Genomic DNA, 25,319 nt, shown 5'->3' with positions numbered 1-25,319 from the left:
CTCTCTATCTCTCTATCTATCTATCTATCTATCTCTATCTATCTACCTACCTATCTATATCTATATCTATATCTATATCTATATCTATCTATCTATCTATCTATCTATCTATCTATCTATATCTATCTATCTATCTATCTATCTCTATCTATCTATCTATCTATCTATCTATCTATCTATCTCTCTCTCTCTCTATCTATCTATCTATCTATCTATCTATCTATCTATCTTTATCTATCTATATCTATCTATCTATCTATCTATCTATCTATCTATCTATCTATCTATCCATCTATACCTATACCTATCTCTCTCTCTCTCTCTCTCTCTCTCTCTCTCTATCTATCTATCTATCTAATCTATCTACATCTATATCTATATCTATATCTATCTTTATCTATCTATCTATCTATCTATCTATCTATCTATCTATCTCTATACCTATCTATCATCTATCATCTATCTATCTATCTATCTATCTATCTATCTATCTATCTATCTATCTATCTATCTCTATACCTATCTATCATCTATCATCTATCATCTATCATCTATCATCTATCATCTACCATCTATCTATCTATCTATCTATCTATCTATCTATCTATCTATCATCTATCTATCTCTTTCTATCTCTATCTCTATTTATATCTATCTATCTCTTTCTAGCTCTATCTATATCTATATCTATATCTATCTATCTCTTTCTAGCTCTATCTATCTATATCTATCTATCTATCTATCTATCTATCTATCTATCTATCTATCTATCTCTATACCTATCTATCTATCTATCTATCTATCATCTATCTATCTATCTATCTATCTATCTATCTATCTATCTATCTATCTATCTATCTATCTCTTTCTATCTCTATCTATCTATATCTATATCATCTATCTATTTATCTATCTATCTTTCCATTTTTTTATCTTTCTATCTTTCTATCTATCTATATCTATATCTAACTACCGTCCTAGATCCAGCATAGTTTTCGTCTCTCCAGTGAAATGCCTCGCCTGTGTTCATCGCACGCTCTTTCCTTGATGCTATCTGCCTGCTGCCCTCAGACAGCTCTGCCAGAAGCCTCTGATGAACTCTGCACACACAGAACGTAGCTTTTTTGTGAGCGATGCAACAAATGTGTGTATTGTTCCTGTGAGAAAAAAAGGTTTACATTTGCTAGCAAAACAAAGCAAACTGCACGTAGGTCAGTATAACAGAACTGGAAGGGACCATGGAGGTCTTTTAGCCCAACACCCTATACCATTTTAGACAAATGGTTGTCCAGTCTATTCTTAAAATCTCCAGTGATGGAGCACCCATAACTTCTGGGTGGCTCCACTGATTAATTCTTCTAACTGTCAGGAAGTTTCTCCTCAGTTCTAAGTTGCTTCTCTCCTTGATTAGTTTCCACCCATTGCTTCTTGTTCTGCCCTCAGGTGCCTTGGAGAATAGTTTGACTGCCTCTTCTTTGTGGCAACCCCTGAGATATTGGAAGACTGCTATCATGTCTCCCCTAGTCCTTCTTTTTCTTAAGCTAAACATACCCAGTTCCTGCAACCGTCCTTCATATGTTTTAGTCTCCAGTCCCCTAATCCTCTTTCTTGCTCTTCTCTGCACTCTTTTCAGAGTATATAAACTAAACTGAATTTTTAAATTTAATAACTCTTGTCGTTTCAATGTTTTGTTCTGTAATTTATTCAATGTCTATATAAGATAGATAGATAGATAGATAGATAGATAGATAGATAGATAGATAGATAGATAGATAGATAGATAGATAGATAGACTGACAGCCAGCCAGATAGAGATAGATATAAGAGATAGGGAGAGATAGGGAGGGAGGTAGATATAATAGATGATAAATAAATAGATAGATAGATAGATAGATAGATAGATAGATAGATAGATAGATAGATAGATAGATATAGATAGATGAGAGATAGGGAGGGAGGTAGATATAATAGATGATAGATAGATAGATAGATAGATAGATAGATAGATAGATAGATAGATGATAGATAGATAGATAGATAGATAGATAGATAGATAGATAGATAGATGAGAGATAGGGAGGGAGGTAGATGTAATAGATGATAGATAGATAGATAGATAGATAGATAGATAGATAGATAGATAGATAGATGAGAGATAGGGAGGGAGGTAGATGTAATAGATGATAGATAGATAGATAGATAGATAGATAGATAGATAGATAGATAGATAGATATAAGACAGATAGGGAGAGATAGGGAGGGAGGTAAATGTAATAGATGATAGATAGACAGAGAGACGGACGGATGGACGGACAGAGTGAGAGAGAGCGTGAGAGATAAGGAGAGAGGTAGAGACAGACAGACAGATGGCTACAGATGGTCCATGATTTTCAATCATTCCTTTAGTGACCATTCAAAGTCACAGCGGCATTGCCAAAGGCGAACTCTGACCGTATTTCACCCTTTACGACCGTTGCAGAGTCCCCGTGGGCAGGTGATCAAAATTCAGGTGCTTGGCCACTGACTCATAATTACGACGGTGGCAGTGGTGGTCCACCGGGGGTCACGCGATCGACTCTGGCGACCTTCGGACGAACCAAATCAACAGGGAAGCTGCATTCACTTCCCAACCGGGCGCCTCACACAACCCCTGCAGGGATTCGCTTAAGCCAGGGGTGTCCAAACTTGGGAACTTTAAGACTTGTGGACTTCAACTCCCAGAATTCCCCAGCCAGCATGGCTGGCTGGGGAATTCTGGGAGTTGAAGTCCACAAGTCTTAAAGTTCCCAAGTTTGGACACCCCTGGCTTAAACAGCCGTGGTGAGAAAGGTTGTAAAAAATGGGGGGGGGGGAAAGTCACTTGGTGATTGTCACACTTAAATGACGGATGTTGTGAGCTCAATCGTGGTCGCAAACGTCGAGGACTTTCTGCAAGGGAAGGCGTTTTGAAATTGGGCCTGCAGCTGTAGCCTTAAATGGCTAATGATTACCCATTTTCGGCCTTAAGGGTACCTGGTGTCGCCCTCTGAAATCCCATCCGATTCTGTGTCAAAAGTCTTTTGTTTTTCCTTTCAAATTCATTCCTAGGTATACCGTATTTTTCGGAGTATAAGACGCACCGAGGTTTTGAAGAGACAATTTTTTAAAAAAAAAAATAGGTAGGTAAATAGAGGGATAAAGAGGGAGAGAAAGAGAGAGAAATCCAGTAGGTAGGTAGGGACAGAGAGAGAGAGTAGTTCGGTAGGTAGGTAAATAGAGGGATAGAGAGAGAGAGAGAAATAGAGAGATAGGGAAAGTGTGTAGGTAGGTAGGTAGATAAAGGGAGAGAGAGAAATAGAGAGAGAGAGAGTGCAGGTAGGTAGGTAGGTAGAGGGATGAAATAGAAAGAGAGAGAGAGAGAGAAATAGGTAGGGAGAGAGAGTGTGTAGGTAGGGAGGGAGGGAGAGAGAGAGATATAGTAGGAAGGTAGGGAGAGTGAGTGAGTGTAGGGAGGGAGGGAGGGAGAGAAAGGGATAGAGAAAGAGAGAAATACAGTAGGTAGGTAGGAAGAGAGAGAGAGTGTAGGGAGGGAGGGAGGGAGAGAGAGAGAGAGAAATACAGTAGGTAGATAGGAACAGAGAGAGAGGAGTTAGGTAGGTAGGTAGGTAGGTAGATAGTGGGATAGAGAGAGAGAAATAGAGAGAGAGAGTGGGTAGGTAGGTAGATAAAGGGAGAGAGAGAGAGAGAAATAGAGAGTGTGTGTGTAGGTAGGTAGGTAGAGTGATAGAGAGAGAGAAATAGAAAGAGAGAGAGAAATACAGTAGGTAGGTAGGGAAAGAGAGAGTAGTTAGGTAGGTAGATAAATGGATAGAGAGAGAGAGAGAGAGAGAAATAGAGAGAGAGAGAAATACAGTAGGGAGGGAGGGAGAGAGTGTGTGTAGGTAGGTAGGTAGAGCGATAGAGAGAGAAAAATAGAAAGAGAGAGAGAAATACAGTAGATAGGTAGGGAAAGAGAGAGAGTAGTTAGGTAGGTAGTAGGTAGGTAGAGAAAGGGATAGAGAAAGAAAGAGAAATACAGTAGGTAGGTACGAAGAGAGAGAGTGTAGGTAGGGAGAGAGAGAGAGAGAAATATAGTAGGAAGGTAGGGAGAGTGAGTGAGTGTAGGTAGGTAGGTAGGTAGGTAGAAGGATAGAGAGAGAGAAATAGAGAGAGAGAGAAATACAGTAGGTAGGTAGGTGTTTCTGCTGGCACAGCATTTGATCAATGTAATTCTCATCAATCAATTAAAGAGCTTTCCAAAAGGGGAAAGCTGTTCATTTCTGCACAGTCTAATATCTTCTTCATTACCTCCCCTTCCCATGGGATTTTTATCTGCTTTCCAATTTTGTGCAAATGCAATTCTAGCTGCTGTTATTATTTGTACAGTCAAATATGAATCTTCTTTACTCTATTTCTCTGGTAGAATACCCAATAAAAATACCTCTGGCTTAAACTCTACGGGTTGACGTATCATTTTCTCGAAACCACATTTGTATTTTCACCCAATAAGCTTTTTGCGTCCCTACCCATCCACCCCATATGATAATACGTTCCTGGCAATTGGTGACATTCCCAACATTTAGCTGATTTATCCTTAAAACATTTTTGCTAATCCCATCCAATTCTGGAATCTCCTATCTTGGCGGGTGAGCATCCTGTCCGAAGTCCAAGCAGGATTTCAGATACCTATCGCTGTTTTTTTCTTTCTTTCTCTTTTTCATTACCTGTCGTGTACCACATCTTTGCAGCTGAAAATGACAACTAGACCGGAGAGGGTAGCCATGACGGCTTGAATGGAAGAGACCAGCCTAGAAGGAGAAAGCAAAATTAAAGTCAGAATAAGGGACGTGGGTGAGAGAGAAGAGGGGGGAAACAGACAAGGCAAAAATATGAAATATTTCTGGAAGCCACCGGACGGAAGCTTGCAACAGACACCCAGGAGGATCAAGATAACGGAGCGATGATTAAACGAACTGGCTAGGCTTAGTTCACAGGAAAAAAAAAAGAAGATAAGAGAAGATAGGATAGCAGGCTAAAGTTATCTGGAGCAGTATTTTTCAAACTTGCCAACTTTATGTTGGGTGGATTTCAGCTCCCAGAATTCCCCAGCCAGCATGCTTTAAGATGGGTGGATTTCAATTCCCAGAATTCCCCAGCCAGCATGCTTTAAGATGGGTGGATTTCAATTCCCAGAATTCCCCAGCCAGCATGCTTTAAGATGGGTGGATTTCAGCTCCCAGAATTCCCCATGCACCATGCTTTAAAATGGATGGACTTCAACTCCCAGAATTCCCCAGCCGGCATGCTTTAAAATGGATGGAGTTCAACTCCCAGAATTCCCCAGCCAGCATGCTTTAAGATGGGTGGATTTCAGCTCCCAGAATTCCCCATGCACCATGCTTTAAAATGGATGGATTTCAATTCCCAGAATTCCCCAGCCAGCATGCTTTAAAATAGACAAGACTTCAACTCCCAGAATCCCCCAGCCAGCATGCTTTAAGATGGGTGGATTTCAATTCCCAGAATTTCCCAGCCTGCATGCTTTAAAACAGATGGGATTTAATTCCCAGAATCCCCCAGCCAGCATACTTTAAAATAGACAAGACTTCAACTCCCAGAATTCCCCAGCCAGCCTGCTTTAAGATGGGTGGACTTCCACTTCCAGAATTCCCCAGCATGCATGCTTTAAGACAGATGGGATTTAATTCCCAGAATCCCCCAGCCAGCATGCTTTAAAATAGACAAGACTTCAACTCCCAGAATCCCCCAGCCAGCATCCTTTAAGATGGGTGGACTTCAATTCCCAGACTTCCCCATGCACCATGCTTTAAAATGGATGGACTTCAACTCCCAGAATCCCCCAGCCAGCATGCTTTAAGATGGGTGGATTTCAATTCCCAGAATTCCCCAGCCGGCATGCTTTAAAATAGACAAGACTTCAACTCCCAGAATCCCCCAGCCAGCATCCTTTAAGATGGGTGGATTTCAATTCCCAGAATTCCCCATGCACCATACTTTAAAATGGATGGACTTCAACTCCCAGAATCCCCCAGCCAGCATGCTTTAAGATGGGTGGATTTCAATTCCCAGAATTCCCCAGCCGGCATGCTTTAAAATAGACAAGACTTCAACTCCCAGAATTCCCCAGCCAGCATCCTTTAAGATGGGTGGATTTCAATTCCTAGAATTCCCCATGCACCATGCTTTAAAATGGGTGGACTTCAACTCCCAGAATTCCCCAGCCCGCAGGCTTTAAGATGGGTGGATTTCAACTCCCAGAATTCCCCAGCCAGAATGCTTTAAGAGGGGTGGACTTCCACTCCCAGAATTCCCCAGCCAGCATGCTTTACAATGGGTGGATTTCAACTCCCAGAATCCCCTAGCCAGCATGCTTTAAAATAGACAAGACTTCAACTCCCAGAATTCCCTAGCCAGCATGCTTTACAATGGGTGGATTTCAACTCCCAGAATCCCCTAGCCAGCATGCTTTAAAATAGACAAGACTTCAACTCCCAGAATTCCCCAGCCAGCATCCTTTAAGATGGGTGGGACTTCAATTCCCAGAATTCCCCATGCACCATGCTTTAAAATGGGTGGACTTCAACTCCCAGAATTCCCCAGCCAGCAGATGTCAAGCTTCAAAAGACGCTTTTGGGGTTGCAACTATTATCACTTCTCAGCTTGCCAAAGGACTATTGGGGGGTGGCGGTAGATAGAAATTTGATTTCAGACATCAAGATGCCAGGAGTGGGAACCAAGGACACCTCATCAGGGGTTTTCCAGGGCTTTTACCAGACTTTCTCCCAACAATATCAAGAAATTCCATTGGTCAATGTGACCTCGCCTAATAGGTGGAAGTAGAATCTATAATTATGCTTGTTTGCACAGGAATTTGTTAGATCTGGTTTTGCCCTCATCTTTGCCAATTATGATGTACTCAATAAAATTTAGCATTAGAGACTGGATTATCTCGATCGGGCTTGCTTCGGTTGGGTTCGTCCATCACAATGTCGACAGCAGACTTTAAGATATGTCGGCTTAACAACCGCATGATTCACTTAACAACGGCAGGTGATTTGCCCCGAAACCATGGCAAAAGAGATCATGAAACGGGCCGGAACAAAGTTGGCAAAAACTGGTTGTAAAATCCGATGTGACTCACTTAACAACGCCTCCCTCAACAACTGAAATTCTGGTCTCCGTTGCAGTTGTAAGTCAATGACACACACACACGTATTCAAACGTATATATAGTAACCCATCTCACAGTAAGGCTCTGGATGGCATACAATAATCAATAAAAACAATACACAGATAAAAACAGGCATTTCATAGCATGGTGGATCCTCTCCTGGGAGAAGATCTAGATGACCTCTAAGATCCCTTCAGTTACAATACAATACAATAGTAGAGTTGGAAGGGACCTTGGAGGTCTTCTAGTCCAACCCCCTGCCTAGGCAGGAAACCCTATACCGTTCCAGACAAATGGCTATCCAACATCTTCTTAAAGACTTCCAGTGTTGGGGCATTCACAACTTCTGGAGGGAACTTCTGTTCCACTGATTCATTGTTCTAACTGTCAGGAAATTTATCCTTAGTTCTAAGTTGCTTCTCTCCTTGGTTAGTTTCCACCCATTGCTTCTTGTTCTGCCCTCAGGTGCCTTGGAGAATACCTTGATTCCCTCTTCTTTGGGGCAACCCCTGAGATATTGGAACACTGCTATCATGTCTCCCCTAGTCCTTCTTTCTCTTAAGCTAAACATACCCAGTTCCTGCAACCGTTCTTCATATGTTTTAGTCTCCAGTCCCATAATCCTCTTTCTTGCTCTTCTCTGCACTCTTTCTAGAGTCTCCACATCTTTTTTTACATCGTGCGACCAGAACTGAATGCAAATATTCCAAGTGGCCTTACCAAGGCCTTATAAAGTGGTATTAACACTTCGCGTGATCTTGATTCTCTCCCTCTGTTGATGCAGCCTAGAACTGTGTTGGCTTTTTTGGCAGCTGCTGCACACGGCTGGTTCCTATTTAAATGGTTGTCCACTAGAACTCCAAGATCCCTCTCACAGTTACTACTATTGAGCACGGTACCACCTATACTGTACCTGTGCATTCCGTTTTTGTTGCCTAAATGCAGAACCTTACTCTTCTATTGAAGAGAGCCAGTTTGATCTAATGGCTAAGCCAAGGCTAGCCTAAACTAGAAAGTTAGGAGAGTGAGTTCCAGTCCCTCCTTAGCCATGAAAACCAGCTGGATGACTTTGGGCCAATCACCAGGAGACGGTGAGTTCTAGTCCCGCCTTAGACATGAAAGGTGACTTTGGGTCAATAATCTGGGTGACTTTGATCCAGTCAGTAAGAGGTAGTGAATTCTAGTTCCACCTTAGGCATCAAAGGCAACTGGGTGACTTTGGGTCAATGATCAGGAGACGGTGAGTTCTAGTCCCTCCTTAGCCATGAAAGCCAGCTGGATGACTTTGAGCCAATCACCAGGAGACAGTGAGTTCTAGTCCTGCCTTGGACATGAAAGCCAGCTGGGTGACTTCGGGCGAATGACCTGGGGCTGCAACTGTAGCGGTAAATGGTTAATGATTACCCATTTACGACCTTGAGGGTAAACCTGGTGTCGCCCTGCCAACTCTCTGAAATCCCATCCGATTCTGTGTCGAAAGTTTTTTTATTTTTCCTTTCAAATTCATTCTTAGATATACATTCTTATAGATGCTATTTAACGTTTGTCAATTCATATCATTTTTCCGCCTGTATGTTGACATTTTCATATTTTCTTATTTCCCCTCCCTCTAATTTAATCATTTGTCGTCTGAGGTATTTATTTCACCAGGAGATAGTGAGTTCTAGTCCTGCCTTAGCCATGAAAGCCAGCTGGGTAACTTTGGGCCAATCACCAGGAGATAGTGAGTTCTAGTCCTGCCTTAGCCATGAAAGCCAGCTGGGTAACTTTGGGCCAATTACCAGGCGATAGTGAGTTCTAGTCCTGCCTTAGCCATGAAAGCCAGCTGGGTAACTTTGGGCCAATCACCAGGAGATAGTGAGTTCTAGTCCTGCTTTAGCCATGAAAGCCAGCTGGGTGACTTTGGGCCAATCACCAGGAGATAGTGAGTTCTAGTCCTGCCTTAGCCATTAAGGCCAGATGGGTGACTTTGGGCCAATCACCAGGAGATAGTGAGTTCTAGTCCTGCCTTAGCCATGAAAGCCAGCTGGGTAACTTTGGGCCAATCACCAGGAGATAGTGAGTTCTAGTCCTGCTTTAGCCATGAAAGCCAGCTGGGTAACTTTGGGCCAATCACCAGGCGATAGTGAGTTCTAGTCCTGCCTTAGCCATGAAAGCCAGCTGGGTGACTTTGGGCCAATCACCAGGAGATAGTGAGTTCTAGTCCTGCCTTAGCCATGAAAGCCAGCTGGGTAACTTTGGGCCAATCACCAGGAGATAGTGAGTTCTAGTCCTGCCTTAGCCATGAAAGCCAGCTGGGTAACTTTGGGCCAATCACCAGGAGATAGTGAGTTCTAGTCCTGCCTTAGCCATGAAAGCCAGCTGGGTAACTTTGGGCCAATCACCAGGAGATAGTGAGTTCTAGTCCTGCTTTAGCCATGAAAGCCAGCTGGGTAACTTTGGGCCAATCACCAGGCGATAGTGAGTTCTAGTCCTGCCTTAGCCATGAAAGCCAGCTGGGTGACTTTGGGCCAATCACCAGGAGATAGTGAGTTCTAGTCCTGCCTTAGCCATGAAAGCCAGCTGGGTAACTTTGGGCCAATCACCAGGAGATAGTGAGTTCTAGTCCTGCTTTAGCCATGAAAGCCAGCTGGGTGACTTTGGGCCAATCACCAGGAGATAGTGAGTTCTAGTCCTGCCTTAGCCATTAAGGCCAGATGGGTGACTTTGGGCCAATCACCAGGCGATAGTGAGTTCTAGCCCCACTTTAGGCATGAAAGACAACTGGGTGAGTAACAAACCCTGCCAGGGGTTTAAAAAAAACACCCAGAGAGCCTCCCTATGCATGAACACTCTACCTCTCCATAACAATAAACAGGAAATGCTACTACATTTTATTTATGTACCAAGAGAAGGCATGTGGCTCCCCATCCTTTATGCATAACCCGGAGGTGCATAACGTAATCACAAAATAATCTACCAAATGGAGGAAAGAATAAATCACCAAACCCTCTCATCACAAAATAAGAAAACAAAATTAACATAACCAGGAAAAAAAAACAAGCTATTTTTCTTTATGGCCGGCTACTGCAAGAACCAGTTAGGAGGAAATCGTGTTTTCCTCGGCTTGAGTGTAATTTGGTTTACATCCCAAATAAATATTTAAGGCCGATTCTGATGGAATATTAGGAGAGGGGAAAATTCACCAGATCAAAGTCAGTTTGAGGCAACTGTCCCAGACAGGAGATGGACTTTGTTTCCGACGAGTTACATTTGTAGAGGGGCGAGATGCAAATATGTCGCAATATTTTAGAACAGTGTTTCTAAATCTAAACCTTGGCAGGTTTAAGCTGGGTGGGCTTCCACTCCCAGAATCCCCCAGCCAGCATCCTTTAAGAGGGGTGGACTTCCACTCCCAGAATCCCCCAGCCAGCATCCTTTAAGAGGGGTGGACTTCCACTCCCAGAATCCCCCAGCCAGCATCCTTTAAGAGGGGAGGACTTCCACTCCCAGAATCCCCTAGCCAGAATGCTTTAAGAGGGGTGGACTTCCACTCCCAGAATCCCCCAGCCAGCATCCTTTAAGAGGGGTGGACTTCCACTCCCAGAATCCCCCAGCCAGCATCCTTTAAGAGGGGTGGACTTCCACTCCCAGAATCCCCCAGCCAGCATCCTTTAAGAGGGGAGGACTTCAACTCCCAGAATCCCCCAGCCAGCATCCTTTAAGAGGGGTGGGCTTCCACTCCCAGAATCCCCCAGCCAGCATGTTTTAAGAGGGGAGGACTTCAACTCCCAGAATCCCCCAGCCAGCATCCTTTAAGAGGGGTGGGCTTCCACTCCCAGAATCCCCAGCCAGCATCCTTTAAGAGGGGTGGGCTTCCACTCCCAGAATCCCCAGCCAGCATCCTTTAAGAGGGGTGGGCTTCCACTCCCAGAATCCCCCAGCCAGAATGCTTTAAGAGGGGTGAGCTTCCACTCCCAGAATTCCCCAGCCAGCATCCTTTAAGAGGGGAGGACTTCAACTCACAGAATCCCCAGCCAGCATCCTTTAAGAGGGGTGGACTTCCACTCCCAGAATCCCCCAGCCAGCATCCTTTAAGAGGGGTGGACTTCCACTCCCAGAATCCCCCAGCCAGCATCCTTTAAGAGGGGAGGACTTCCACTCCCAGAATCCCCTAGCCAGAATGCTTTAAGAGGGGTGGACTTCCACTCCCAGAATCCCCCAGCCAGCATCCTTTAAGAGGGGTGGACTTCCACTCCCAGAATCCCCCAGCCAGCATCCTTTAAGAGGGGTGGACTTCCACTCCCAGAATCCCCCAGCCAGCATCCTTTAAGAGGGGAGGACTTCAACTCCCAGAATCCCCCAGCCAGCATCCTTTAAGAGGGGTGGGCTTCCACTCCCAGAATCCCCCAGCCAGCATGTTTTAAGAGGGGAGGACTTCAACTCCCAGAATCCCCCAGCCAGCATCCTTTAAGAGGGGTGGGCTTCCACTCCCAGAATCCCCAGCCAGCATCCTTTAAGAGGGGTGGGCTTCCACTCCCAGAATCCCCAGCCAGCATCCTTTAAGAGGGGTGGGCTTCCACTCCCAGAATCCCCCAGCCAGAATGCTTTAAGAGGGGTGGGCTTCCACTCCCAGAATTCCCCAGCCAGCATCCTTTAAGAGGGGAGGACTTCAACTCACAGAATCCCCAGCCAGCATCCTTTAAGAGGGGTGGACTTCCACTCCCAGAATCCCCCAGCCAGCATCCTTTAAGAGGGGAGGACTTCAACTCCCAGAATCCCCCAGCCAGCATCCTTTAAGAGGGGTGGGCTTCCGCTCCCAGAATTCCCCAGCCAGCATCCTTTAAGAGGGGTGGGCTTCCACTCCCAGAATCCCCCAGCCAGCATCCTTTAAGAGGGGTGGACTTCCACTCCCAGAATCCCCCAGCCAGCATGTTTTAAGAGGGGAGGACTTCAACTCCCAGAATCCCCCAGCCAGCATCCTTTAAGAGGGGAGGACTTCAACTCCCAGAATCCTCCAGGCAGCATCCTTTAAGAGGGGTGGGCTTCCACTCCCAGAATCCCCCAGCCAGCATCCTTTAAGAGGGGTGGGCTTCCACTCCCAGAATCCCCCAGCCAGCATCCTTTAAGAGGGGTGGGCTTCCACTCCCAGAATCCCCCAGCCAGCATCCTTTAAGAGGGGTGGACTTCAACTCCCAGAATCCCCCAGCCAGCATCCTTTAAGAGGGGTGGGCTTCCACTCCCAGAATTCCCCAGCCAGCATCCTTTAAGAGGGGTGGGCTTCCACTCCCAGAATCCCCCAGCCAGCATCCTTTAAGAGGGGTGGGCTTCCACTCCCAGAATCCCCCAGCCAGCATCCTTTAAGAGGGGTGGACTTCCACTCCCAGAATCCCCCAGCCAGCATCCTTTAAGAGGGGAGGACTTCCACTCCCAGAATCCCCCAGCCAGCATCCTTTAAGAGGGGTGGGCTTCCACTCCCAGAATCCCCCAGCCAGCATCCTTTAAGAGGGGTGGGCTTCCACTCCCAGAATCCCCCAGCCAGCATGTTTTAAGAGGGGTGGGCTTCCACTCCCAGAATTCCCCAGCCAGCATCCTTTAAGAGGGGTGGGCTTCCACTCCCAGAATCCCCCAGCCAGCATCCTTTAAGAGGGGTGGGCTTCCACTCCCAGAATCCCCCAGCCAGCATCCTTTAAGAGGGGTGGACTTCCACTCCCAGAATCCCCCAGCCAGCATCCTTTAAGAGGGGAGGACTTCCACTCCCAGAATCCCCCAGCCAGCATCCTTTAAGAGGGGTGGGCTTCCACTCCCAGAATCCCCCAGCCAGCATGTTTTAAGAGGGGAGGACTTCAACTCCCAGAATCCCCCAGCCAGCATGTTTTAAGAGGGGTGGGCTTCCACTCCCAGAATCCCCAGCCAGCATCCTTTAAGAGGGGTGGGCTTCCACTCCCAGAATCCCCAGCCAGCATCCTTTAAGAGGGGTGGGCTTCCACTCCCAGAATCCCCCAGCCAGCATCCTTTAAGAGGGGTGGGCTTCCACTCCCAGAATCCCCCAGCCATTTATTTACAAATGGTAAAACATGTTTCCAAAGCAAGCCACAATACAAGAAACGCAAAATCAAGGCGATAAGAGGAAAAATAAAAACCCAGCGAGGAACAAGTGAGTTTGCCTCCAGGAGGAGGGCTGGGCTAGATGACCTCAAGGAGCCCTGCCAACTCCCCCCCTCATTTGATGGGGATTTCTGCAGTTGGCTGAGCCCATTTATCCAAGGAAAGCAACACAGCCTTCCTTTGTGAGGCGACCCACTTTCCACTTCACACCGCTGAGTTTCAAAGGCCTTAAATCCCCCCATCCCGTCCCTTCCCTTCCCGTGCCCCAAATATAAAAAGAACGAGGGGGGGGGAAACAGCTTCAAAATTGCAAAGCACGTCTAAAATTCACATGGAAGAGGCAGTCCTCGACGTACGGCCACAGCTGAGCTCTAAAATTTCCCTGGCTAATACCAAGACAATCCTTGAGTGACTCTTATCCCGTCGTTGTTAAGAGAATCTGGCTTCCCACCCCACCCCTGTAGATTTGGCTTGTCGGAAGGTCGCAAAAGGGGGATCACACGAGCCCCTCCCGGGAGACTGCAAGCCTCATAAAGACGAGTCCGTTGCCAAATGACTGAATTTGGACCACGGGACCAATGGGAATGCTGCCGGTGTGAAAACTGCTCGTAAGTCGGGTTTTTTTTCAGCGCCGTTGTAACTTCGAACGATCACTAAACGAATGGTTGTAAGTCGAGGACAACCTGCATCCTTCAAGTCCACATTTTAGGCACTCGGCAACCAACTTCAACTAGCATTTACGGCCTCCCGCCGTCACATGATTGCAATTTATGACCTCTTTGCTGGAAACCAACATTTATGTTCCTCTTCTGGCAAATAATGGCTCCTCGGTTATTCATTGTTTCCTTGCAGACGTTTCATGACCCAACTAGGTAATCTCATCAGTACAAGAAAGGATATTCTGGCACTGATGAGGTTACCTAGTTGGGTCATGAAACGTCTGCAAGGAAACAATCAAGCTCAGAGAGGAGCACCACGGACCCCACAGTCCTCCTCCTCTTCCTCCTCCTTTCTTCAAACTCCTCTCCCTTGCAGCCTTGATGATGTTACCTAGTTGGGCAATGGAACGCCTGCAAGAAAACAATCAAACTCAGAGAGCTCCAAGAACCCCACAGTAGTCATCGTCCTCCTCCTCTCCTCTTCCTCCTCTTCCTCCTCCTCTTCCTCTTCCTCCTCCTCCTCACAAAGCCCACTCCTTTCTAACCCTGATGATGTTACCTAGTTGGGTCATGAAACGTCTACAAGGAAACCACCAAACTCAGAGTACCAAACTCAGAGAGTACCAAGGTTCCCATAGTCCTCCTCTTCCTCTCTGCCAACCCCTCACCCTTCTACCGTAGTATTGATGATGTTACCTAGTTGGGTAATGAAATGTCTGCAAGAAAACAACCACACTCAGAGAGCACCAAGGACCCCCAGGCCTCCTCCTCCCACTTCTTCCTTCTCTTCCACTCTGCAATCCCCCCTGCCTTCTTGCACTGATGATGTTACCTAGTTGGGTCATGAAACGTCGGCAAGGAAAACACAGATTTTAAAGAGCTCCAAGGACCCCTGAGCCACAAAGATTCTCCTTTATTGAAATAACGCCCTATAGCAAACAACGGGCCCGCTTAACAACTGCCTTGTTCACCCAACCATGGTGATAACCCACTTAATGACTGCTGCGACTGACGGACTGAAATTGTCAAATACTCGTCGGCCAAAAAAGCTTTACTTTTGGAGGCGAAGCCAGGAACCAGGCGTATCTCAGGTGTAACTGTTTAAACTGGAGAAAGGAGGGCAGGTAGAGGAGGATAGACACCAAAGAAACACCGTGCCAGAAATAACTCCCAGTGCAATCTGGCAAGGTTGCCGTGTCCGGATGGCTGTGTAAATATCCTTAAATCAATAACTTCGGCTTTCCTTTCATGCTACTCTTAATCTACTCCGGCCTTTTTGAGACATTCCTTTCTTCCTCCAGGTTTACTCCTCTCCTTTCGGGCAGGGCCCTCGTCAGGCAGGTCAAAGAAGGAACCCCAAAATGTAAGACAAAGGAGGACAATTTTTTTTAAAAAAAAAATCATTTTAGAAAATGCTGTTTCTGGGAATCGGCTGTATTGCTCCCGACGGCAAGCCGAGGGAAGAAAAAAAAAACCTTGCCAACTGTACCACAGAGCCTCCAGCCTCAAAAGCCAACACAGTTCTAGGCTGCATCAACAGAGGGAGAGAATCAAGATCACCTGAAGGGTTAATGCCACTTTATAATGCCTTGGTAAGGCCACACTTGGAATATTTGCTTTCAGTTTTGGTCGCCACGATGTAGAAAAGATGTGGAGACTCTAGAAAGAGTGCAGAGAAGAGCAAGAAAGAGGATCAGGGGACTGGAGGCTAAAACATATGAAGGAAGGTTTCAGGAACTGGGTAGTTTAATAGAAAGAAGGACTAGGGGAGACATGATAGCAGTCTTCCAATATCTCAGAGGTTGCCACAAAGAAGAGGGAGTCAAACTATTCTCCAAGGCACCTGAGGACAGAACAAGAAGCAATGGGTGGAAACTAATCAAGGAGAGAAGCAACTTAGAACTGAGGAGAAATTTCCTGACAGTGAGAACAATTAATCAGTGGAACAGAAGTTGCCTCCAGAAGTTGTGAATGTCCCAACACTGGAAGTCTTTAAGAAGATGCTGGATAGCCATTTGTCTGAAACAGTATAGGGTTTCCTGCCTAGGCAGGGGGTTGGACTAGAAGACCTCCAAGGTCCCTTCCAACTCTGCTATTGCGTTGTATTGTATTGTAAGAGCCATCTACCTCCAAATATCAATGGCCGCGCAGAGCCACGATTGACAGGAAGTTGTTTGTCTCCAGATTTCACAAGTGGTAGAATTTAACTTTTTTCTCTCTCTCTCCTTTTTCTCCTAGTTAACAGAATCCACCCCGAACTCAGCAGGAGAGAAGGAAGTGAAGCAACACTGGGGATATTTCTGAGGTTACTGGCGGTTACTAAATTTCCCTCGGCTTTTAAAACGAACTTCATTTGGGATCCCCACTTCAGGGGGGGGGGGGATTCCCCAGAAACTTTGCCGAGGGAGGATGTGTCTGTGTGTGTGTGTTTAAGCCTGCTTTATTTCTCCCCGTCTGTGTTACCACGCTCTGCAGACGTAGTATTCAGCCGGTTCGTATCACCCAAAGCAGTAGCGCAAATCACCAGTGGACCTTCCCACCCACACCCGCCTCATCTCTATGCGGTCCCATTTAGGCACATTTTTGAGGCCGGCCACCTGCGCGGAAGGTGGAGGTGCAACAGGGGTGGGTTGCAGGCGGTACGTCCTGGTACGGGTGTACCGGTGACTGCCGTGAGCACCGGGTACCGTTCCGGTATGGTGCTCCGGAGAGCCCACTCGCCTGCCCGAGCCCCTTATCTGTATTTGAGCTCTTCAGTGCTTATGCACATGGTGCCTGCGCAACGCTCCACCAAGCAGTTGGAGTGCCGCAGTGGCGTCGCGGAGGCGTCGTGGAGGTAAGCCAGGCTACGCGCCTACATGTGAGGGATGCTGGGCCCCGTTGCAACCGGTAAACCCAACACTGATGTGCTATCAAAGCGCATAAGCAGGAGGGGCATGTGTGCCAGCGAAGTGGGCACGCACATGCAAACCAGTGGTACTGTTCAAGGTCTTAATACAACAATACAATAGCAGAGTTGGAAGGGACCTTGGAGGTCTTCTAGTCCAACCCCCTGTCTAGGCAGGAAACCCTATACCGTTTCAGACAAACGGCTATCCAACATCTTCTTAAAGACTTCCAGTGTTGGGGAATTGCTTCTTGTTCTGCCTTCAGGTGCTTTGGAGAATAGCTTAACTTTCTCGGGTTTTCTCTTGAAAATGTTTCACTTCTCATCCAAGAAGCTTCTTCAATTCAGACTGAATGGTGGGGAAGGGAAGGGAAGGGGTTATATTCTTTGCATGCATTTGGTCATTAGTACTCTGAGGGTCCGTGGTTAGCTCTCTGAGAATAAGTTGAAGACAGAATTACAGAATTACAGAGTTGGAAGGGACCTTGGAGGTCTTCTAGTCCAACCCCCTGTCTAGGCAGGAAACCCTATACCTTTTCAGACAAATGGCTATCCAGCATCTTCTTAAAGACTTCCAGTGTTGGGGCATTCACAACTTCTGGAGGCAACTTCTGTTCCACTGATTAATTGTTCTCACTGTCAGGGAATTCCTCCTCAGTTCTAAGTTGCTTCTCTCCTTGATTAGTTTCCACCCATTGCTTCTTGTTCTACCCTCAGGTGCCTTGGAGAATAGCTTGACTCCCTCTTCTTTGTGGCAACCCCTGAGATATTGGAACACTGCTATCATGTCTCCCCTAGTCCTTCTTTCTCTTAAGCTAAACATACCCAGTTCCTGCAACCGTTCTTCATATGTTTTAGTCTCCAGTCCCCTAATCATCTTTGTTACTCTTCTCTGCACTCTTTCTAGAGTCTCCACATCTTTTCTGCATCGTGGCGACCAAAACTGAATGCAGTGTTCCAAGTGTGGCCTCACCAAGGCATTATAAAGCGGCATCAACACTTCACGTGATCTTGATTCTCTCCCTCTATTTATGCAGCCTAGAACTGCGTTGGCTTTTTGGGCAGCTGCTGCACATGGCTGGCTCCTATTTAAATGGTTGTCCACTAGGACTCCAGGATCCCTTTTACAGTTACTACTATTGAGGAAGGTGATTCACTTAACAACTGAGAAGTCATAACGACCGGGTTACTCACTTAAAAACTCCAATGATTCCTTTAACGATTGTGGCAAGGGCGGGCATAAAATGAGGCAAAAACCTCACTTAACAAATGTCTCACTTAGCAGAAGTCTGGAGTTCCGTTGTGGTCCTAAGAAGATGACTACCTGTATTAAGGTGCTTAAGACCGGCTGGGAAATGACAACCGCCACCCAGTTACAGATAGTCCTCGGCTTACGACCACAATGGTACCTGGCGCTTCCTTTGCTAACAAGGCAATTGTTAAGTGAGGCGCACCCTATTTTGCTACCTTGTTTGGTTAAGTGGTTAAGAGAATGACTGCCGTTGTTAAGTGAATCATGCAGTCATTCAGCAGATCGGGCTTACCCATTGTCAGAAGGTCGCAAAAGATGACCACATGACCCCGGGAGATTGCAACCGTCATAAGTCCATGCCAGTTGCCAAGTGCCTGGATTCTAACCATGTGATCATTGCAGCAATGAGCATCTGAAAGTCTCTTTTTTCAGTTGTAACTTCAGTCACTAAACGAATCATCGTAAATCAAGGGCTATCATGCATATTTCCAGATGTGGAATATCCTTCTGTCCCTAATATTCTTCCGAGTTTCATTCCACGCAGGCTTCTGGCTTTTAAAAACAGGCCAAGTTATTTATGGCGGGTGGGGGACCGACGTGTCAAGCAGCTAGATCTCAACGAGGAGCAATAACTTCAAGGTGGGCAGATCACACCCGAGAGGAGCCATAGCTTCTTCTTGGCGGTTTGGTCTGTGCCAATCAAGGAGTTACTCAATTAGATGTCGTTAGTCACGGAGTATTGTTGCCACATTTTCCCTTGGATGAGGTAGACACAACTAATGAGTATGTAACACTCCTGTGGCCACTCCCATTGTCAAGGGGCCCTTCCCTTCCCTTCCCTTCCCCTGGGGGCACAACGACACAACTTATTTCCTTGCGTTAATCCAGGATACACCTCACTTCAAGGCAGTAGTGAGTTTCAAAACTTTTTTAGAACCTCTTCTGTAGGTGTGGCCTGCTTTGTGGGAGTGGATTGCCGGCCATGTGACCAGGTAGGAGTGGTTTGCCAGACATGTGACCAGGTGGGAGTGGCTTGACAGTCATGTGACTGGGTGGGCGTGGCCAACTTGTAACATGTGGTGAAACTCACTTAACAACACTCTTGCTTAGCAACCAAAATGTTGGCTCAGGAACTCTGGCATTTGAAGCACGCAAGTCTTAAAGCTGTCAAGTTACAAGACCCTTGCACCCCTAACCCTTTAGGGAAAAAAAACCCAGGAGTGTTCAAACTTGACAGCTTTAAGACTTGTGGACTCCAACTCCCAGAATTCCTCCTCCGGTCATTTTGGCTCAAGAACTCTGGCATTGAAGTGTGCAAGTCTTAAAGCTGCCAAGTTACAAGACCCTTGCACCCCTAACCCTTTAGGGAAAAAAACAAACCCAGGGTCTTCAAACCTGACAGCTTTAAGACTTGTGGACTTCAACTCCCAGAATTCCTCCTCTTGCTCTTCATCTTGATGATGTGCAGACGGGTACTTGGGGGTAAGGCCACAGGGATGAATGGCCCCTCCCAGAGGAAAGAAAAAGGTAGCGAAAAGGGAGTGGAGTTTGCAGGAGACAATTAGTTCGCTTAATTGGTTCCTGACTCTCCAATATTCCTGGCCAAGTTCTGCAGAGATCAGCCTGGCAGCTCTCCAAGCCAGAGAAGGTATGTGACCGTAAATCCTCCCTTGAAAGACTTTGCTGGATGTGAAGGAGCAGAATTCACAGCAAATTAATAAAAGGTGTTTTTGTCGGGACCAGGAGTTGGCTTCAGGATCTTGGGAAGCCTCGGTTAGAACATTTCCTACGAGGTTGGGCTGAAAGACTACGGCTGCTGGCCCCAAGGTAATAAATGTCACAAAATTGAGAAGGATTTGAACTCGTGTCTCCTATTCCTAGGCCAGCACTTTAAGTACAGGAAGTCTTTGTCTTACAAACTTTCGTTTAGCGTCCGTTCAAAGTTACAACAGCACTGAAAAAAGTGACTCACGGCCATTTTTCATACCGTCATTGCAGCATCCGAATAGTCACACGATGGGAATTCGGACACTTGGCAACTGGCATGTACTTAGGATAGTTGCAGTGTCCCTGGGGTCACGTGATCCCCTTTTGCGACCGTCTGATGAGCAAAGCCAGATTCCCTTAACAACCGTGTGTTTTTAACGCCGCAATGATTCACTTAACAAATGTAGCCCAAAAAGAGATTTGTGACCATTTTTCACACTTCCAACCGTTGCAGCCTCCCCGTCGTCACATGATCAAAATTCAGACGCTTGGCAATTGACTCACATTTATGACGGGTGCAGTGTCCCTGGGGTCAGGGCATTTCCCTTTTGCAACCGTCTGGTGAGCAAAGTCAATTGGGAAGCCAGATTCACTTAACAACCGTGTTCCTAATTTAACCACGGCAGTGATTCCCTTAACAACTGCCCCGCTTAGCAACAGAAATTCAGGGCACGGTTGTGGTCGTACGTCAAGGACTGGCTGTGTGACACTGCACACCTGCAAGTGGCAAGCATTTATGCAAAGCCCTACACCAGAATACGGCAGCCTTTGAGTTACGACCGGAATGGACCCCGCCCAGGACATAAGGCATGACGGTCATAAAGTGGCTCAGTCATCTGACCAAACTTTTCTCGCTAATAAATGCAAGTAAATCTTCATCAGACTGTCTGTTGCTTCACTTCCGACCTAAAAACAAATTCATTCAAGGTGTTGCCACTTGCAAAAAGCTTATTCACATTTCTTGCCTTCCTAACAACAACAATCAATCCACATCTGTCATCACACCCAAGTAAACGAGGAAATTCCTACCTCTTGAGGTCTAGCAACTTGTTTCAATGAGATGACATGAATGGGTGATGAGGAAGCAGAAATATCTGCAATATTAGCTACAGAAAAGGCAGCCCTTCAACTTACAAACTTATGTTGTTAAGTGAGATGTTTGTTAAGCGAGCTTTGCCCCATTTTACGACCTTTCTTGCCACCGTTAAGCGAATCACTGTGGTTGTTAAGTGAGTCACACGGTTGTTAAGCGAATCTGGCTTCCCCATTGAGTTTTCTGGGCAGAAGGTCCCCAAAAGCAGTCACAGGTACTGCAATGGTCGTAAATATGAATCAGTTTACCAAGTGTCCGAAATTTTATTACATGTCCACAAGGACGCTCTAACGGTTGTAAGTATGAAAAAGGGCTGTTGTAGTTTTGAATGGTGAATCGTCGTAAGTCTGGAAAGCCTGTAATATTTAATGTTTTGTACCTAAAATGTAATTATAGGTAGCCATCCCCTTACAACCAGAATTAGGACTAAAATTCCAATTGCTAACCAAAGTTGTGTCTGATGTTGCAACCTTTTTTGCCAATGTTGTTGAGTGAATCCCTGTGGTTGTTAGGTGAATCACATGGTTGTTAAATGAATCACATGGTTGTTAAGTGCATCACATGGTCCTTAAGTGAATTCGGCTTCCCCCTTTGACTTTGCTTCGCAGAAGGTCACAAGTGGGGATGCTGAAACTGGCATAAAGGCAGGTAGTCCTCGTTCATTTAGTGACTGTTCAAACTTACAACGGTCCTGAGAAAGGTGACTTATGACCATTTTTCACAGTTATGACCTTTGCAGCATCCCCATAGTCACGTGATCAAAATTCAGGCGCTTGGCAGCTGCTTCATACTTACGACCATTGCTGTGTCCCAAGGTCAGGCGACCCCCTTTTGCGACCATCTCACAAGCAAAACCATTGGGGGATGCCAGATTCACTTAACAATGTTCCTAACATAACGGCGCCCGTGATTCACTTAGCAACGGTGGCAAGAAAGGTAGTAAAACGGGGCAAAGCTAACTTAACAAACGCTTCCCTGAGCAACAGGAATCTTGGGCTCCATTGTGGTCGTAAGGCGAGGACTACCTGTTACATGCCAACAGCTATGTGCCCGAATTCATGACGTTGTGACGGCCGAAAGTGCAAGGACCCGGTCACAAGTCATGTTTTCCACTGCTGTGGTAACCCCGAACGGTCGCTAAATGAATCTTGGTAAATTGAGGATTTGCCACTTTTAGGATGGAGCCACTAGCTTCTCTCTATCCCAGAGAAAAAGGGAGGCTTACTACTGGTATTTGCTACGTATAAAGTTTGCTAGCTGAAGCATCAGGTTTCTTTAATCAGGATTAGATCAGCCCATCTTCCTCAATTTCCTGCTCAGAAGTAGGGATGGTATTCAGCCGGATCAGACCCGTTCTCGAACCGGTAGCAGAAATTCCACAGGTCCCAGCTCTTTGTCACTCTATTTAGGCATGTTTTTGATGCCGGTCGCATGCGCGGAAGGCCGGGTACATGAGTGAAAGCGGCGCAGGAAGCGAGTGGGCACATGCATGGCAAACCAGTGGTAACAACATGTTTCAACCCTCCCTCCACTGTGGAGGAGTCTGTAATGTCAGAAGGGGCTCCCAGAGAATCGCAGGTAATCCTCAACTTACAACGGTTCAGTTAGTGTCCGTTCAAAGTTACCACGGCATTGGAAAAAGCGACTTACGACCATTTTTCACACTTTACGATTTGTGGACTTCAACTCCCAGAATTCCTGAGCCAGGCACCCTCTGGAATTCTGGGAGCTGACGTGCACCGGTCATAAAGGTAGTCCTCGACTTACAATTGTTCATTTAGTGACCGTTTGAAGTTGCAGCAGCACCGAAAAAGCAAAACTCTGACCATTGTTCACACTTACGACCGTTGCAAGATCTTCTCGGTCACGTGATCAAAATTTGGCTGCTCAGCGTCAACTGACTTGTATTTATGACGGTTGCCATGTCTCGTGATTCTCTTTTGCGACCTTCCAAACAAGCAAAGTCAATGGGGAAGCCAATTCGCTGAACCGTCGCATTCCTCACTTAACCACTGCAGTGATTCACTGAACAACTGTGGCAAAGAAAGGTCGTAACTTGGGGCAAAACTCGTTTAACCGCTGTCTCGCTCAGCAATGGAATTGTTGGGCTCCCTTGCGGTCGTAAGTAAAGAGAACTACATTTTATGCCAAGGTTGGCATTTTCTTCACACTGCAGGTTTCATCTTTGCTTAACTCTAATCCTTTCTTTTTCTTTCTTTCTCTTCATTTTTCCTTTCCTCCTTCCTTCCTTCCTCTTTTCTCCATTCTCCCTCTCTCCATTTCTCCCTCTTCTTTCCTCACTTTTCCTTCCTTCCTTTTCTTCATTCTCCCTCCATTTCTCCCTCTCTTTACTATTCGTTTCTTCCTTCCTTCTTCCATTCTCCCTGCCTCCATTTCTCCCTCTCTTCTTCACTTTTCTTCCTTCCTTCCTTCCTCCTTCCTCTTTTCTTTTCCCTCTCTCCATTTCTCTCTCCCTCTTCACTTTTCTTTCTTTCCTTCCTTCCTTTTCTCCATTCTCTCTCCCTCCATTTCTCCCTCTCTTCTTCACTTTCCTTCCTTCCTTTTCTTCATTCTCCCTCCCTCCATTTCTTCCTCTCTTTCTCTTCACTGTTCCCTCCTTCCTTCCTTCTTTTTCAATTCTCCCTGCCTCCATTTCTCCCTCTCTTCTTCACTTTTCTTCCTTCCTTCCTTCCTCCTTCCTCTTTTCTTTTCCTTCTCTCCATTTCTCTCTCCCTCTTCACTTTTCTTTCTTTCCTTCCTTCCTTTTCTCCATTCTCTCTCCCTCCATTTCTCCCTCTCTTCTTCACTTTCCTTCCTTCCTTTTCTTCATTCTCCCTCCCTCCATTTCTTCCTCTCTTTCTCTTCACTGTTCCCTCCTTCCTTCCTTCTTTTTCAATTCTCCCTGCCTCCATTTCTCCCTCTCTTCTTCACTTTTCTTCCTTCCTTCCTTCCTCCTTCCTCTTTTCTTTTCCCTCTCTCCATTTCTCTCTCCCTCTTCACTTTTCTTTCTTTCCTTCCTTCCTTTTCTCCATTCTCTCTCCCTCCATTTCTCCCTCTCTTCTTCACTTTCCTTCCTTCCTTTTCTTCATTCTCCCTCCCTCCATTTCTTCCTCTCTTTCTCTTCACTGTTCCCTCCTTCCTTCCTTCTTTTTCAATTCTCCCTGCCTCCATTTCTCCCTCTCTTCTTCACTTTTCTTCCTTCCTTCCTTCCTCCTTCCTCTTTTCTTTTCCTTCTCTCCATTTCTCTCTCCCTCTTCACTTTTCTTTCTTTCCTTCCTTCCTTTTCTCCATTCTCTCTCCCTCCATTTCTCCCTCTTCTTCAGTTTTCTTCCTTCCTTCCTCTTCTCTCCTCCCTCCCTCCATTTCTCTCTCCCTCTTCACTTTTTCTTCCTTCCTTCCTTCCTTCCTGCTTGCTTGCCTGCCTGTCTGTCTTCTCTCCCTCTGCAGAAGGACCAAATCTTTGCCACACCAAGCCAGAATCCTACAGTCCTTGGCACATCTGGGCTTGGGGGAGCAGGAGCTTCCCCAACCTGGCGCCCCCCTTGTGCGGGGGGCGGAGGAGAGCCCACCCGCAAGATCCCACCCCTCGGGAAGGAGCGGGGGAGGGCTCTCTGCTCTTTCCCAGCCCCTCTCCCCACCCCATCCCCCAAACAAACCCCTCCGCAACTCAGCTTTTCTTTCGCAAGCAACAGGTTCGATCCCCGGAGTTGCCGCTTCCCTCGGCAGCCTCCGCCGGCGACTTTTTGCACGGCTCCCTTGCCCGGTTTCCTGGGCAGATCCGGGTCGGGGCTGGGGTGAGTGGGTGGGGGGTTCTCCCGCCGCCTTCCTCCGGGATGCTGCCCGGCTTCCTCCCGCTTCCTGCCCCGCCCGGTGCCAGCCGGTACCTGCCGCTGAGAAGGATCCGGTCCTTGAGGCTCCATGCCGGCGCCAGCCACTGCAGGCTGCGGATGGCAGCGGCGAAGAGAGCCGGGAAGAGGACCAAGCCCAGGGCCAGAGTCTGCCACATCCCCGCCGGCCGCCGGGTCGCTCTGCTCCGCCCGGCGTCCAGGAGCTCCCGGAGACGCTCTGCCCGGTGGGGCGGAGGCAGGGAGGGACTCGCTCCGGAGCCAGCCGCTCCCCGCAGCCAAACGGCCCGCCCTGGCCGGGTGTTTGTCAACAGCAGGCCGGGAGGAGGAGGAGGAGGGCGGAGGGGAGGAGCCGCGGCGGCCGCTGCTGCGACCGTGGACCGAGAGAGACGAGCTTTGGAAGAGACGGGCGTGGGGAGCTCGGAGGCGGCCTTGGCAGGCCCGGCTTCCAAGGGAGAAGCGCTCCGACTTTCCCTTTCACCGACCCCCCCCCCTCCCCGGGCCCCAATCTCTCCCCACT

At 47.0% G+C, this 25,319-nt stretch overlaps 1 protein-coding gene across 1 annotated transcript in view; it reads right to left on the bottom strand.

Annotated features, from left to right (window-relative positions):
- The window catches only part of TLCD3A (TLC domain containing 3A), a 41,294-nt gene extending 16,191 nt beyond the window's left edge, over window positions 1-25,103 (bottom strand). Inside the window, exons 1-2 of the mRNA XM_081945496.1 lie at window positions 24,839-25,103; window positions 4,743-4,826 (exon numbers count right to left, since the gene is read on the bottom strand). Coding sequence (XP_081801622.1) covers window positions 4,743-4,826; window positions 24,839-24,960 — 206 coding nt within the window. The 5' untranslated portion in view covers window positions 24,961-25,103. The remainder of the gene's footprint in view (window positions 1-4,742; window positions 4,827-24,838) is intronic.
- Between the last annotated feature and the right edge of the window lie 216 nt (window positions 25,104-25,319).

Source organism: Natrix helvetica, assembly GCF_964273705.1.
Source record: "Natrix helvetica genome assembly, chromosome: 2".
Lineage (NCBI taxonomy): Eukaryota > Metazoa > Chordata > Lepidosauria > Squamata > Natricidae > Natrix > Natrix helvetica.
Note: the sequence above shows the minus strand (reverse complement) of the source record. Positions and strands in the feature narration are given on the sequence as shown.